We start from the raw sequence: 16,741 nt of genomic DNA, 5'->3' as shown, positions 1-16,741 counted from the left end.
GGCGAAGTCTTACAGTCCGGTCACAGACACTGACTCCACTTACTGGCCCATTTGTTCCTCATTTGTTTTGTTGTGCATTTTCTGTTTGTAAGGCTTTAAGTTTTCTGTCTTGGCGCTTTGATGTCTTTCTTGGTCCACCGTCAACCGGTACGCTTCCCTTTTACAACCTTTCCATCTGATTTGTACTTGGTCCAGATTTTAGACACAGCTAAAGGGAACAACCGACATCTTTTGCGACATTCCGTGAAGATTTACCTTCTTCGAGAAGTTTGCTAATCCTCTCCTTTGTGTCACCTGACATCTCTCGTGTTAGAGCCATGAGTTATGTCAATCATCTCGGTTCAACACATCACTAATGTGTGCAAGCACTCGTTTTTAACTGCAGACTAATTAGCAGTTGTAATCAGATACAGCGGTTTGTTTTAGGAATTTTCCTCAGATTTGTGTGAGTCATGGGTGTAAATCCCGGGGGGGGGGGACATGTCCCCCCCTCAACCGAGGGTTGTCCGTCCCACCCCCACTCCCCCCCCAAAAAAAATTAAATAAAAAAATTAAAAATTATCACACTCATATTGTGAAAATATATGTATGTATACCTAAATAATTGTGTAAGTACAAAAAAACAAAACAAAACAAAAAAACTCCGCAAAAAATGCATTTAGAAACAGTTGAGTCCCCCCTCCCCTTCCTCACAGTGGTTTGACCCTCCCCCTCCCCTTCCTCACAGTGGTTTGACCCACAGTCCCCCCTCACCTCCCTCACAGTGGTTTGACCCACAGTCCCCCTCCCCTTCCTCACAGTGGTTTGACCCACTGCCTCCTTCCCCAGTACATCTCACCTACTCTACACACACGACTCAGGTGTGCGGCTGCGGCTCAGTTATTGTTCACCTCCATTAAGTCTGGGATTTTATTCACTTTAAATAAAGAGATTCTCTTTAATGTAGTTGATGCAGATTCAGTCATAAATTAGTTGCGGCAAAAATGATGATTACTGATGTAATTTTCCATGAATCTGCTATATTAGTGATTAAAATCTGACTTATCTAATTTACGTTAGCTTCTTTACAATAGCTTGTTAACGTTAGCTTGTTTACAATAGCTTGTTAACGTTAGCTAGTTAACGTTAGCTTGTTTACAATAGCTAGTCAACGTTAGCTTCTTTACAATAGCTTGTTAACGTTAGCTTCTTTACAATAGCTAGTTAACGTTAGCTTCTTTACAATAGCTAGTTAACGTTATCTTCTTTACAATAGCTAGTTAACGTTAGCTTGTTTACAATAGCTTGTTAACGTTAGCTTCTTTACAATAGCTAGTTAACGTTAGCTTCTTTACAATAGCTAGTTAACGTTAGCTTCTTTACAATAGCTTGTTAACGTTAGCTTCTTTACAATAGCTAGTTAACGTTAGCTTCTTTACAATAGCTTGTTAACGTTAGCTTCTTTACAATAGCTAGTTAACGTTAGCTTCTTTACAATAGCTTGTTAACGTTAGCTTCTTTACAATAGCTAGTTAACGTTAGCTTCTTTACAATAGCTTGTTAACGTTAGCTAGTTAACGTTAGCTTCTTTACAATAGCTTGTTAACGTTAGCTTCTTTACAATAGCTTGTTAACGTTAGCTTCTTTACAATAGCTAGTTAACGTTAGCTTCTTTACAATAGCTAGTTAACGTTATCTTCTTTACAATAGCTAGTTAACGTTAGCTTGTTTACAATAGCTTGTTAACGTTAGCTTCTTTACAATAGCTAGTTAACGTTAGCTTCTTTACAATAGCTAGTTAACGTTAGCTTCTTTACAATAGCTTGTTAACGTTAGCTTCTTTACAATAGCTAGTTAACGTTAGCTTCTTTACAATAGCTTGTTAACGTTAGCTTCTTTACAATAGCTAGTTAACGTTAGCTTCTTTACAATAGCTAGTTAACGTTAGCTTCTTTACAATAGCTTGTTAACGTTAGCTAGTTAACGTTAGCTTCTTTACAATAGCTTGTTAACGTTAGCTTCTTTACAATAGCTTGTTAACGTTAGCTTCTTTACAATAGCTTGTTAACGTTAGCTTCTTTACAATAGCTTGTTAACGTTAGCTTCTTTACAATAGCTTGTTAACGTTAGCTAGTTAACGTTAGCTTGTTTACAATAGCTAGTCAACGTTAGCTAGTTAACGTTAGCTTGTTTACAATAGCTTGTTAACGTTAGCTTCTTTACAATAGCTTGTTAACGTTAGCTTCTTTACAATAGCTTGTTAACGTTAGCTAGTTAACGTTAGCTTGTTTACAATAGCTAGTCAACGTTAGCTAGTTAACGTTAGCTTGTTTACAATAGCTTGTTAACGTTAGCTTCTTTACAATAGCTTGTTAACGTTAGCTTCTTTACAATAGCTAGTTAACGTTAGCTTCTTTACAATAGCTAGTTAACGTTAGCTTCTTTACAATAGCTAGTTACACACTGCACTGTAACTAACACGCCAAAGCCGTTTCCCACACAGTGTTTTATTTAGGACGACTTGGCATCATGTTAACTTAACATTAACGGCCACCATTAGCATATTGTTTAGCTGTGCATTTACTAAATGATCACTGTGCTACGTGTGCTACTGACCCCACTGTATTTTTTTGTATAATCAATTTCTATTGTTAGTAAGTGTCTTAATTCATTTTAAATAAAATTAACTCAAATGGAATCAGTTAACCTACCAGAAGCTTCTTAAGCTCAGAATGGAATCATCTGGAGTTATTGTTGTTTAAAGGCACGATAAACTTAGTGTGTGTATACTTCTGACTTTGATGAAAGTGATAATAAAAAGACATAAAAATTCTCCCTCGCTCGATTCTGACATTTGACAAATGCAAAAAATATGTTAATATTTATTGATTTAAAACAGAAAAAGTTCACTCTGATTTAATGTATGACAGTAAAGAAGTAAACGTTTTTGTGTTTTTTCTGAAGTGTATGTAAATATCTGGTAATAACTGTATATATATATATATGAGCAGTTTTATATATTTGAACAGATACCGTTTAGCAAGTTTTAGCTAGACACATTAGCACATCGCTAACTAGCTTCGATCAAAATAAAATAATTAGTTATTTATCAAATTACTTGAATATAAATATTTCTGCCTTCTCCTGATTACACAAAAGCTAAACGTACCTTTATAAATTCTCTCAGAAATCCCCAATTTCACTTCTATTTCCTGAAACCCAGATGATTTTGTGTTCACTGCTCTGTGTGTGTGTTTGTGTGTGTGTGTGTGTGTGTGTGTGTGTGTGTGTGTGTGTGTGTGTGTGTGTGTGTTCACTGCTGTGTGTGTGTGCACTGCTGTGTGTGTGTGTGTGTGTGTGTGTGTGTGTGTGTGTGTGTGTGTGTGTGTGTTCAGTGGTGTGTGTGTGTGTGCACTGCTGTGTGTGTGTGTTCACTGCTGTGTGTGTGTGTGTGTTCACTGCTGTGTGTGTGTGTGTTCACTGCTGTGTGTGTGTGTGTTCACTGCTGTGTGTGTGTGTTCACTGCTGTGTGTGTGTGTGCACTGCTGTGTGTGTGTGTGTGTGCACTGCTGTGTGTGTGTGTGTTCACTGCTGTGTGTGTGTGCACTGCTGTGTGTGTGTGTGTTCACTGCTGTGTGTGTGTGCACTGCTGTGTGTGTGTGTGTTCACTGCTGTGTGTGTGTGTTCACTGCTGTGTGTGTGTGTTCACTGCTGTGTGTGTGTGTGTGTTCACTGCTGTGTGTGTGTGTGTTCACTGCTGTGTGTGTGTGTGTTCACTGCTGTGTGTGTGTGTGTTCACTCAGTCATAGCCGTATGTCACATCACGTTCACTTTAGTAAAGGTCTTAAAGCTGTCAGCTCACCCAGATTTTACACACTTTCCAACAACAAAAAGAAGATGCACTGGACCATTTACTCAGTACATGGTTTCAAATATCATCACATGTTTTATTGGTTGTTTAGTGGGAAACAAGAAGAAGACATTCAATGTCCAATCCAAAATTCAGCTGAAATATTATTAAACCTGAACACAAAGCTGAGATGTGGGGATTTAACACATGGGCAATACTTTATGCTGAATAAGATCATTTCTTATGGTCTTGAGTTCTTCTTCTCAGCCTTGTGGAGCCCCTGTCGCCTTCAGACCAGGACTTTATTGGTCTAACTGGTGTGAATGACAGTCGTCTCACTGCTCGTCCCAACAGTACGGCGCGGTGGTGACGTGACGATGCCGCTTTACAGCCGTTGAGTCTGATGAGCTGCAGACAGACACGATGTGAAAGTGATTTTAATATTACAATAATATAAAGTTTAAACAGCACAGAAAGGATTAGAGAGAAATACACAATGGCACTCACAGGTCTGTCTGGAGATGGTGACAGACTGAACTCCACGAACCAATCTGTGGGGAAAATAGTGTATTGTTTTATAACCAAATCATTTAAAGTAATGATTAACCTTACAGTCACACTAACATGCGTCAGGTCGCTCAGGTCCCTTGTGAGCGTGAACAATTCGTCGTGAGTGCGGCCTGTCCTGAGCTTTGCAACTGGTCAAAACGTCCTTTCAAGCTTTATTTCTATTGAAGTGTCTTTATGGGCATTTAATGCAAAGGGAATTCATTGCCAGTTAGACGTTAAGTGTGGAACTGAAGAAATGACAGACCGTGTGCACCACTGGACTGGTCTGAGGAATCCATCGAGCCTTTCACTTTAAAATATTACAGTACACAGCTCTGTGTTCAGCCTGAGTGCTCACATGTCACATGTCTCTGTCACATTTTCATATAACTCCACCCCCGGTGTGTATCCAGCGGCATGCAGAAAAAGATATGCTACTGTTAGTAGAAGGGAATAAAATAATCAGTGCTGTGTTTTCTGATTAATAATCCCGTGTGCTTGAGGAATCAGCGCTACAAAAATAATGTTGATTATATCCATTTGTGCAGAAGTGATCACCAGTAATATTGAGTCAAGTCCACATGCTCCATCCTACCTGCTTTCCTCTCCCTCCAGTAGTTTCCTGTAGGTGGCGATTTCAATATCCAGGGCCAGTTTGATGTTCATGAGTGACTGGTACTCGCGCACTTGTCGGGCCATGTCATGTTTAGCTCTCTGAAGAGCCTCCTCAAGCTCCTGAATACGGAGTCTCGCCTCCTTCACCGCTACTTCACCTCGTTCCTCGGCCTCTTTGATCTGAAGCCCCTGATTAGTTTGCTGCAAACATGTGGAAAGAAAAATAAAAACAGTAGCTGGGTCAATCGTACCAACCTGCAATGACTGACACCAGTGTAGATGCTGTGAAGTTTCCGATATTAACGGACCCCTGAAAGCCCGGCTTCCTTTCCTCGTCTCATATTAGTAACATTTCTTGTTACAGTAAGTGTAGTAAGTGTTCTTGTTACACAGATGCTTCTTCCTTTTCTGGGTTTGTAGAAGTGCCTAATAAACTTTGACTTAGCTAACAATAAACAATTATATAGCTAACGTCAGTTAAACACGTGTGTATTGGATGCTGCTAAAAATGAATCAAGCCCCGACCCCAGAGGTGTGAGGCATCTGTGCCTTTAACCGACCCCCGTGTCCCCCGCTATAACATCCTTTTACTTAAAAAATACTATGGTACTAGATGTAATTGCTTAATGACAGGCTAACACCTAAAACATAAAATAAAATGGAAAATGCTTTTTAATATTTTAAAGCAGACCGCAGTGTCACAGATAGAGGTCTACAGTGAAAGGCGGTCCTTACCATTCCCTTGACGGCATCGAGCTCGGAATGCAGCCGCTGGATTTTGCGGTTATATTCACCGATTTCACCTTTAGTTGTTCTCAGGTTTTCTCCATATTGCGTGACCGTTACTTGCAGATCTTCATACTAAAACACACAAATATTCTGTAGTTTGTACAAATTTTAATGAATGAAGACGATATGTACCTTTTTTCATACACATTGAGACACTGGAATTTTTGTGTACTATATATATATATATATATATATATATATATATATATATATATATATATATATATATATATATATATAAAACGTTTAATTTTAATTAAAAATACTTTTCATTAAATTCATTAAAGCTAAGGCATTCGTTCAAGTATAAATTATTGACGCAATACTCCAGATTTTCTCTTTAACATATTTTACTGTTATAAAGTTAATCACAAGCGGAAAGACAAAATACACTTTAAAGTCCACAGTACGGTCTCGGCTCTGGCGGTGAGGTTTGGACAAGACGGCATCAGAGCTTTCCCACCTTCTGTTTGTACCAGCTCTCAGCCTCAGCACGACTGCGACTGGCGACCTCTTCATATTGTGCTCGCACTTCAGCTACAATAGCGTCCATGTCCAGGTCCCTACTGTTATCCATCTCCACGACCACTGATGTTTCTCCAATCAGAGATTTCAGCTCCTTCAGCTCCTGTGAACAGACACAAGGTTTAACAGTATAAAGTGCTGTATAAACCTTTACACCACCGTGCTGTTGAGTTCTGGATTGTGATTGGTCAGAAGTGTAATAGTTTTCTGTAGGGAGGTTTATTCATGAAAAGCGTCTCCAGTGTCAAAGCTTTGGAACAGCCAGAGGTTCAGGAGTTTATAGACACTGTTGAGGAACTTTATAGCCACGATAACTTCAGTAAGTTGTTACTACAGTGTTATTACTTATATAACATACAATAGGAAGACGTGGGCGTGCACCTGCTCATAGACCAGAGTTAGGAACTGGATCTCATCATTAAGGCTGTTCAGTGACGTCTCCAGCTCCACCGTATTCATGTAACCCTGATCCGTATCCTGAAACCATACACCAAACACAACCACACTCTCTGTTCAGGGTCTATTCTTCTCATTTTTTCACACCGATTGAAAATAAATGATGTAGCTCACCTTTTTTAAGAGCACAAAGGTGTTCTCGGAGTCGGTGCGTTTGTTGATCTCATCTTCATACCTGTAAGACACACACACTGTTATTTTAAACATTTTTATCTGTATACTATTTCTGCAAGAGTTCCCTGCTAATGCAATAGGAACAGATCTCAGATCTAAAATAGTTACATTTATCATGTAGGTGCTGTTAATTTGAGCTGAAATGGTTCTGTAGCTTTAATGGAGTTTGTGGGTTTTTTAATGTTCCCCAAAACATTAACCAAAGAACCTCTGAGGGACCTTTAAAACACTCTTCATGCCTACACACTTGGGGAAAAATATTAGTCATTCATTCATTCATTCACTACCGCTTATCCGAACTTCTCGGGTCACGGGGAGCCTGTGCCTATCTCAGGTGTCATCGGGCATCGAGGCAGGATACACCCTGGACGGAGTGCCAAACCATCACAGGGCACACACACACACACTCATTCACTCACACACACACACACACACACACACACACACACACACACACACACACACACACACACACACACACACACACTCTCATTCACTCACACACACACACACACACTCTCATTCACTCTCACACACACACACACACACACACACACTCATTCACTCACACACACACACACACACACACTCTCATTCACTCACACACACACACACACACACACACACACACACACACACTACGGACAATTTTCCAGAGATGCCAATCAACCTACCATGCATGTCTTTGGACCGGGGAGGAAACCGGAGTACCCGGAGGAAACTCCCGAGGCACGGGGAGAACATGCAAACTCCACACACACAAGGCGGAGGTGGGAATCGAACCCCCAACCCCGAGGTGTGAGGCGAACGTGCTAACCACTAAGACACTGTGACCCCAAATATTAGTCACTTAAAGGGTATTTTTAGATGGTTGGGTTTTGTAAACTGTTCTGAATAGGAGATTGTTGTGTGGTTATTAAGGGTTGCCACATATGGATTAACTAAACATCACTATAAGGTTTTAAGAGCATTCATGACTTTTTTAAAACATGTTTTCATACTTTTTTTTGTAGTCCTCCACCAGAATCTTCATGTTATTCAGTTCACTATCCAGGTGTCGTTTTTCATTGTCCAGGCCATCCAAGTGTCTGCGCAGTTGAGCAATGTAGTTCTCAAACATGCCATTGATACTAGAGCTGGAGATGGTCTGTTCTTGTAGAACATTCCATTTGGTCTCCAACCGTTTGTTTTCCTGCTCCAGAAAACGCACCTACAGTGGGGCATCACACAGAATGAGCGTTTAACCCTTTATCATTGTGATTCCTGAGCCTTTCTTTGGTGGCTTTGCCAACCATTACCTTTATGGTTATGAGTGCTAAAGAATGTTCCGTTTGAATAATATCCAAATAACAAGACCATAAAATATTATTACTAGAATATTTTGGGATATTTATTTATGTGCTTATACTATTTAATTATTTATTATTACTGATTATATTGATAGTAAATTTACTACCTGATGCGAGTTATTATTATTATTATTATTATTATTATTATTATTATTATTATTATTATTATTATTATTGTTGTTGTTGTTGTTGTTGTAGCTGAGTGACACGAAAATGGCTGCAATCTCTTTTCTATTATGTGGACAGTGGAGTGTGTGTGTGTGTGTGTGTGTGTGTGTGTGTGTGTGTGTGTGTGTGTGTGTGTGTGTGTGTGTGTGTGTGTGTGTGTGTGTGGTTTAGAAAGAGAGGGCATCAGGATGCACTATGGGAAGCCCTTAGAGGTAATGTGAAGCTCTGGGTGATGCTCTGAGTTCATTTAGATGTTGTTTGACTGCCTATCTAAACATTATTGCAGACCATCTACATCTACACCCCTTCATGACAATGTTCTTGACGGCAGTGTATCACTTTTTTTTAGCAGGGTAATATCCCCTTCCACCGGTGTTGTAATGTAACTTTGTTACTGTACTTAAGTAGAAATGTCACGTATCTGTACTTTACTTCGCTATTTAAATTTATGACAACTTTCACTTTTACTCCACTACATTTCCGAGATAAAATGTAAACTTTTACTCCGTTATATTCCCACTAAACGTCTTCGTTACTCGTTACTACAAAATAAACTCAGAAGAAATGTGTGTGACTGTAATAAGGGAGGTTTAAGCATCTACTGGAGGACCTCCCGTTACCGTAGACGACCACCCTGACGATGGTGGTGAACTCGGTGAACAGGGTGAAAATAATTTGCAAGAAATGTTTCTGTACATGGGAATGAAAGATCCTTCCTTCTTACCGGATGAAGCGTCTCTTATACCTACAGAAAATCACTGAAATTTTACTTTTTACTTTTACTTCAAATACTTAAGTACATTAAATATCAGAAAATGACTTTTGATACTTAAGTACAGTAAATATCAGATACTTTAAGACTTTTACTTCAGTAATGTTCTAAAAGGTGACTTTCACTTCTACTAAAGTCTTTTTCTAGTACGATACTTGTACTTTTACTCGAGTATCGCTTTCTACTACTTTATACAACACTGTTTACACACCGCAACCATTTCTCAGGAATGATTTAAGGAACAGGACAGAGTTCAAGGTACTGACTGAAATTCTCCAGATTTCAATTCGATCGGGTGTCTGTGGGATGGGATGTGCTGGACGAACAACTCCTATCAATTGTTCAGGACTAAATAGACTTAATAGACTTGCTGCTAACATCATAATGCATTAATTCCTGACGGGAGAGTTTGATATTTTCCATTCTTACTCAGTAACATCGCGACTCTTATCACTCAGCCACTCTTTATTTTATAGGATGAGTGCTTAGTGAGAATAGGAGTGGACCTGTAGGCTAAAGGTATATCAGGGAAGGTGTGTCAGGTTTTTGAAGCTGATTGGACTTTATGACTGACAGTAAACATCAACCTGTTAGGAAGGTTGTCTAAGTGTAGAGGGTTTCAGGCAATAACAGGATAAATGCTAACAGATTAACAAGCAGCAAAGTGAAGCGGAGTACGACACTATATCTTATCTATAGTAAGCAGATATTATACATTATACAGCTAGTTTAAATTTAAACATTGACATCATACCAGAGTTCAGCCCTGATTCCTCCGGTGATGGAGCTCCACCTCAACATACTGTAGCTTTTTAACTTTAGCTAAAATATAAAAATAAAGCTCTTTTATCCTGACAGGATAAACATGCTAATACTAGCTAAGAGTCTTATATATTCAGTATATTGTGCAGTATGTAGTGTCTTCATACAGTATGTACACCAGGGATGTCAGACTGGTGACTAATTCCAATTAAATTTGAATTTATTTTGCATTTAGAACTTAAAGTCCACCATTTTCATTTGGAGGTTGTTTACAATTCAACTCTTTGTACATTGTGAGAAATGACTTCTTTTTTTTACTTCACTTTGTTTTATCTAACATCTCAACCACATTAAGATTGTGAAGATCCGATGTACTAAAGTTTGAATGCAGGAAAAAAGGATATAAAAAGACCAACATCAGGGTAACAAATGGAAATGTCTTACTTTATCGATAAAGGAGGCAAATCGGTTATTCAGGGTCTTGATCTGTTCTTTTTCCTCAATTCTGATGGCTTGGATTTGAGGGTCAATCTCCAGGTTTATTGGAGTCAGCAGACTTTTGTTGATGGTCACGGCAGTTATTGGGGGACCTACGACAGAACCCCGACCCCCTCCCAGTCCCATTCCTGCTCTATACATATAATCCATACTCCCACCATACACTCCTGAGTTTATGAGCTGCCCTCCAACCACTCTAACTGCACTTCCCGTGCTTCCGTAGGAGCCGCGCACAGAGTAGCTCTTCCTCACGGTGCTGGTCACAGGGCCGCTGTAGGATCGACTGCTGTAGGAGCTACCTCCTGTTGTCTTTAGGTTCTTCTCCATGTCGGGGCCTAGAACGGGAAGGAATGAAGCTCGATGGAGTGGAGGAGGAGACGGTCAGTGTCCCACACTTCACTCACTTTTATAGGAGACAGAGAGCACAACCAGGTGAGGTGATTGGTTGGTGGTAAAGGTCAAGATCACACACACATTAACCACTTCTACAGAACCACCTTCCCCAGTTATCTCAACTCTTAGGTGACTGCTATCGATTTCATTGTACACAATTGAGTGCAAATTGTACACCAATGTATAAAATATTATAATGACATATAAGATACACAGCCACCAGGGAATTATACACTCTTTATCTCTCTTTCTTTTTTTTATAAGAAATATACTGCAATTGTCAAAAGGCCAACATTTACTGCACAGTTAGTGTTTATTCCCTTCCTTTATGTAGTGTATGTGCATGTAAGCTGAAAGATTTTACAGTTCAGTTAATCAACAACACCCTTCTGTCGACACCCTTCTAACACACCTGTCATTATTTAGCATACCAGTCATATCTACAGGCTACATATTATTTTTTATGGTCCCCTTTAGCCTTTTTCATCCACCCACTCTCTATTACTGCACTGTGGACACTGCAGCTATTCACAGATATGGGAAGGTGATGACTTTCAGCCCACACACACCGCTATAAAGATAACACCTGATGTGTCCGTTGCTTTAACGCATTTTGTTGAAGGTCGTAACTATGGCAGTCATGCAAAACAATTTTTGTGGAATGTCTGCATTAATTCTACTTTGACTGCAGCTCCTAAAAACACTGTAAAATAAATACAGATAGTAAAATCCTGTGTGACAGAGTTGGGCATGTAGAGTACCGTAACTGTTAGCACCCTGATGTTGGGCAGCAGCACATCCACAAGTATTCCATTCATTTTAATTTCATTTTCATTCCATTTTTAATTGATTCATTAAAATTCATTAAAAATGTCGTGCCCTAATGGTTAGAGCATCTGATTCGTAACCCTAAGGTTGTGGGTTCGAGTCTCGGGCCGGCCACGACTGAGGTGCCCATGAGCAAGACACCGAACCCCCCAACTGCTCCCCGGGCGCCGCAGCATAAATGGCTGCGCACTGCTCCGGGTGTGTGTTCACGGTGTGTGTGTGTGTTCACTGCTGTGTGTGTGTTCACGGTGTGTGTGTGTGTGTGTGTTCACGGTGTGTGTGTGTGTGTGTGTTCACGGTGTGTGTGTGTGTGTGTGTGTGTGTGTGTGTGTGTGTGTGTGTTCACTGCTGTGTGTGCTCTTTGGATGGGTTAAATACAGAGAACAAATTCTGAGTATGGGTCACGTCACATAGCCGTATGTCACGTCACATAGCCGTATGTCACGTCACATAGCCGTATGTCACGTCACTTAGCCGTATGTCACGTCACTTAGCCGTATGTCACATCACTTAGCCGTATGTCACGTCACTTAGCCGTATGTCACGTCACACTTTTAGATAAACTAAAAGTAACTTTTATAAACAAAAATAAAAAATAAAGTATTATATAAGTATAAACAACTTTTTGACACACTTTTAGATAACTCCAAAAGTAACACTAACCCTTATGTCCACTGGCGTCGTCAAAGCCAACATCAAAGTTTGTCGTGACGAATTTTACAAATTTAGAAAATGACAATTTTAATGAATTTTAAATGATTTTTAATGAATCAATTAGAAATGGAATGAAAATGAAATTAAAATGAATGGAATACTTGTGGATGTGCTGCTGCCCAACATCAGGGTGCTAACAGTTACGATACTCTACATGCCCAACTCTGTCACACAGGATTTTACTATCTGTATTTATTTTAGTGTTTTTAGAAGCTGCAGTCAAAGTAGAATTAATGCATTTAAATTGATTTTTAAAGAATGAACTATTCAATAAATCAATTAATGTTATAATCACAAATATATTGCGATTTGCAAAAAAAAGTTGTTCCCTCACCAGTTCTGTTCCCTCACCAGCTCTGTTCCCTCACCAGTTCTGTTCCCTCACCAGTTCTGTTCCCTCACCAGTTCTGTTCCCTCACCAGCTCTGTTCCCTCACCAGCTCTGTTCCCTCACCAGTTCTTTTCCCTCACCAGCTCTGTTCCCTCACCAGTTCTGTTCCCTCACCAGCTCTGTTCCCTCACCAGTTCTGTTCCCTCACCAGTTCTGTTCCCTCACCAGCTCTGTTCCCTCACCAGTTCTGTTCCCTCACCAGCTCTGATCCCTCACCAGTTCTGTTCCCTCACCAGTTCTGTTCCCTCACCAGCTCTGATCCCTCACCAGTTCTGTTCCCTCACCAGTTCTTTTCCCTCACCAGCTCTGTTCCCTCACCAGCTCTGTTCCCTCACCAGCTCTGTTCCCTCACCAGTTCTGTTCCCTCACCAGCTCTGTTCCCTCACCAGCTCTGTTCCCTCACCAGTTCTGTTCCCTCACCAGTTCTGTTCCCTCACCAGCTCTGTTCCCTCACCAGCTCCTCTTACTAAAGAAGCCATAAGGCAACTAAAGATGTTCTTCCTCCAATAACACAAGAAATGGATTCAGAGCTGTTTAATGGTGTCATTAATGCATGAACGACAGCTACTAACTAATGACATAAAGGTTCTTGAGACAAATTGTTAAAGATTTTATCGAACATTAAAATATAGCACAGAAATGTGAAAAAGTAAAATATATTTTATTTTGTTCTTTGAACAAAATGAAAATGTGAGGAGTTAAATGTATGTGAGTAAGAGTTTAGCTGAGTTTAGCTACTACGGTGTGGTAAAGAACTAATTCCTCTAAAATAAACAGTACTTTACGTTTTATACGTTCACACCATATCACTATATAGCCAAGTTTTAGCTGATGTCACTGACACACAATTACACATGTAACTAGGAGGGTTCATCTCTCTCTGTGGGCTGTGTTTGTGAACATTTATCAACATTCACCCAAAAATGAGATATTCTGGTGTTTGTTGTAGGCAGGAAATGATGTCACATCCTCACCACAGACTTGCACTGTTCACACTGTTCTCCTGAAACCCACATATTGCATATTGCATGTGTTTGTACACTAAGACTTTATCTTCCCCTTAATGCAAAACTCTGTAAAACGTTCAATGGGACAAAATGACCACATTATCATAGAACTATTATTAGTGGCCTAATGGTTAGAGAGGTGACTGAGGTGCACTTGAGCAAGACACCGAACCCCCCCCCCCCCCATCTGCTCCAGGTGTGTGTTCAATGCTGTGTGTGTGTGTGTGTTCACTGCTGTGTGTGTGTGTGTGTGTGTGTGTGTGTGTTCACTGCTGTGTGTGTGTGTGTTCACTGCTGTGTGTGTGTGTGTGTGTGTGTGTGTGTGTGTGTGTGTGTGTGTGTGTTCACTGCTGTGTGTGTGTGTTCACTGCTGTGTGTGTGTGTGTGTGTGTGTGTGTGTGTGTGTGTGTGTGTGTGTGTGTGTGTGTGTGTGTGTGTGTGTGTGTGTGTGTGTTCACTGCTGTGTGTGTGTGTTCACTGCTGTGTGTGTCTGTGTGTGTGTGTGTGTGTGTGTTCACTGCTGTGTGTGTGTGTTCACTGCTGTGTGTGTCTGTGTGTGTGTGTGTGTGTGTGTGTGTGTGTGTGTGTGTGTGTGTGTGTGTGTGTGTGTTCACTGCTGTGTGTGTGTATGTGTGTTCACTGCTGTGTGTGCACTGCTGTGTGTGCAATGCTGTGTGTGTGTGTGTTCAATGCTGTGTGTGTGTTCACTGCTGTGTGTGTTGACTGCTGTGTGTGTGTGTGTGTGTGTGTGTGTGTGTGTGTGTGTGTGTGTGTGTGTGTGTGTGTGTGTGTGTGTGTGTGTGTGTGCTCTGCTGTGTGTGTGTGTGTGTGTGCACTGCTGTGTGTGTGTGTGTGTGCACTGCTGTGTGTGTGTGCACTGCTGTGTGTGTGTGCACTGCTGTGTGTGTGTGTGTGTGTGTGTGTGTGTGTGTGTGTGTGTGTGTGTGTGTGTGTGTGTGTGTGTGTGTGTGTGTGTGTGTGTGTGTGCACTTCGGATGGGTTAAATGCAGAGCCTGTATTGTGAGAGGGTCACCGTATTTAGAAGTACGTCACGTCACACTTTATCCAGTCTTTATAACCAGTCTACATAAAGCTTTACAGAAACATTTGCCACATTATTATGAGCTGCTGAATAATCTGACTGAGCATCAGCAGTAAACTCACATCTACATATTTCATACACACTTAGAAATACTCACATGTCATATATCCAAAAACAAACAGCCTGTAATTCACTACATTTACATTTACAGCATGTGACACTCTCTTATCCAGAGCGACGGACAGAAGTGCTTAAGTCTACGTTTACATTTAGTGTCCAATGTCCCAACCATTCCACCAGCTGGCTACTTACTTCATGGTACGTCTCTATCATTGGACACATTAACTCTGGTTCACTAGGTGACATACGTAAGATACCATGAGTCTAAAACATTGTTGACTCCCGACTGTGAGATGTTGGTGCAGTCGGGGCAGAAGTGAAGGTGCTGCAGATTTCCTCAATCTTCTGATGGTAGAAAGAAGCAAAGTCTTCTGCACTAATTCAGTCCTACGCAGATTAGCTTCACTCCAGAATCCTTTACTTTATTGTCCCTCAGGTCCATAGTTTAAGACCGGAGGAGTTTACGCTGAGAACTGTACAACTTTCCTCTGTCTAAAACATTAAGCTGTATTTTATTTTTAATGGAAATAAAATTATAACCCATTTATGGTGCAGAGTCTAACTGCTGCTGTCTGTTTGTGCAGTTTGTTGTGATCTCAACCTTCTGAGCTGCTGGCAGGATCTTATACAGTATCTGTATCTGTATTAAAATATAAGAAATGTTACATAAATAATAAATAAATTCATTTATTCATAGACATACATCGTCCCAGGGCTGTCAAGTGTCACGCACTGAGAGGGACGGTCACGCGTTTGGGTCTTTTGTCTCACGTCGTATTTCTCACACACAAAAACTTTTTGACTATTTATCATATATTTAATAAGCTGCAGCGCCCAAATGTATCAGTCTGCACCGCTGTCTCTGTCTCACACACACACACACACACACACACACACACACACACACACACACACACACACACAGACAGACAGACACACACACACACACACACAGACAGACACACACACATGCACACACACACACACACACACACACACACACACACACACACACACACAGACACACATGCACACACAAACAAACACACACAAACGCTCACAAGAACACACACACACAAGCATACACAAACATGCACGCACACACACATTCACACAAACACACACAAGAACACACACACACGCACACACAAACACACACAAACACGCACACACAAACACACACAAACACACCCAAGAACACACACAAACATGCACACACACAAAGAAACACACATACATACACACACACACACACACACACACAAACACACACAAGAACACACACAAACATGCACATGCAAGAAAACACACATACACACACAAATATGCACGCACACACACACACACAAACACACACACACACACACACACACACATACACAAACACGCACACACAAACAAACAAACACACAAACACACACAAGAACACACACAAACATGCACACACACACACACACACAAACAAACACACATACACACACACACACACACACACACACACACACACACACACACACAAACTCACACACACACACACACACACACACACACACACAAACTCACACACACACACACACACACACACACACACACAAACACACATACACACACACACACAAACACACACACAAACTCACACACACACACACACACACACACACACACACACACACACAAACAAACACACATACACACACACACACACACACACACACACACACACACACACAAACACACACACAAACTCACACACACACACAC

The 16,741-nt window shown here is 40.7% G+C and overlaps 1 protein-coding gene across 1 annotated transcript; it reads right to left on the bottom strand.

The window, feature by feature from the left end:
- Positions 1-3,902: 3,902 nt before the first annotated feature.
- On the bottom strand, positions 3,903-10,882 carry LOC113662724 (intermediate filament protein ON3-like). The gene is made up of 9 exons (XM_027177797.2): positions 10,433-10,882; positions 7,939-8,147; positions 6,878-6,938; positions 6,689-6,784; positions 6,246-6,410; positions 5,729-5,854; positions 4,974-5,194; positions 4,337-4,380; positions 3,903-4,237 (listed from the first exon to the last, which is right to left on the bottom strand). The coding sequence occupies exons 1-9, from the start codon at positions 10,811-10,813 to the stop codon at positions 4,215-4,217; spliced, it is 1,326 nt and encodes a 441-aa protein (XP_027033598.2). The 5' UTR covers positions 10,814-10,882; the 3' UTR covers positions 3,903-4,214.
- Between the last annotated feature and the right edge of the window lie 5,859 nt (positions 10,883-16,741).

Source organism: Tachysurus fulvidraco, chromosome 5, assembly GCF_022655615.1.
Source record: "Tachysurus fulvidraco isolate hzauxx_2018 chromosome 5, HZAU_PFXX_2.0, whole genome shotgun sequence".
NCBI classification, from domain to species: domain Eukaryota; kingdom Metazoa; phylum Chordata; class Actinopteri; order Siluriformes; family Bagridae; genus Tachysurus; species Tachysurus fulvidraco.
Note: the sequence above shows the minus strand (reverse complement) of the source record. Positions and strands in the feature narration are given on the sequence as shown.

Excerpts from the sequence above, each read along its gene's own strand:
- LOC113662724 (XM_027177797.2), bottom strand. The coding sequence starts at position 10,813 with ATGGAGAAGAACCTAAAGACAACAGGAGGTAGCTCCTACAGCAGTCGA. Across the intron at positions 5,195-5,728 it reads TCGATGCCGTCAAGGGAATG|CAAACTAATCAGGGGCTTCA; the intron begins GTAAGGACCGCC and ends ACATGTTTGCAG. Across the intron at positions 4,381-4,973 it reads CTGGAGGGAGAGGAAAGCAG|ATTGGTTCGTGGAGTTCAGT; the intron begins GTAGGATGGAGC and ends TTTTCCCCACAG.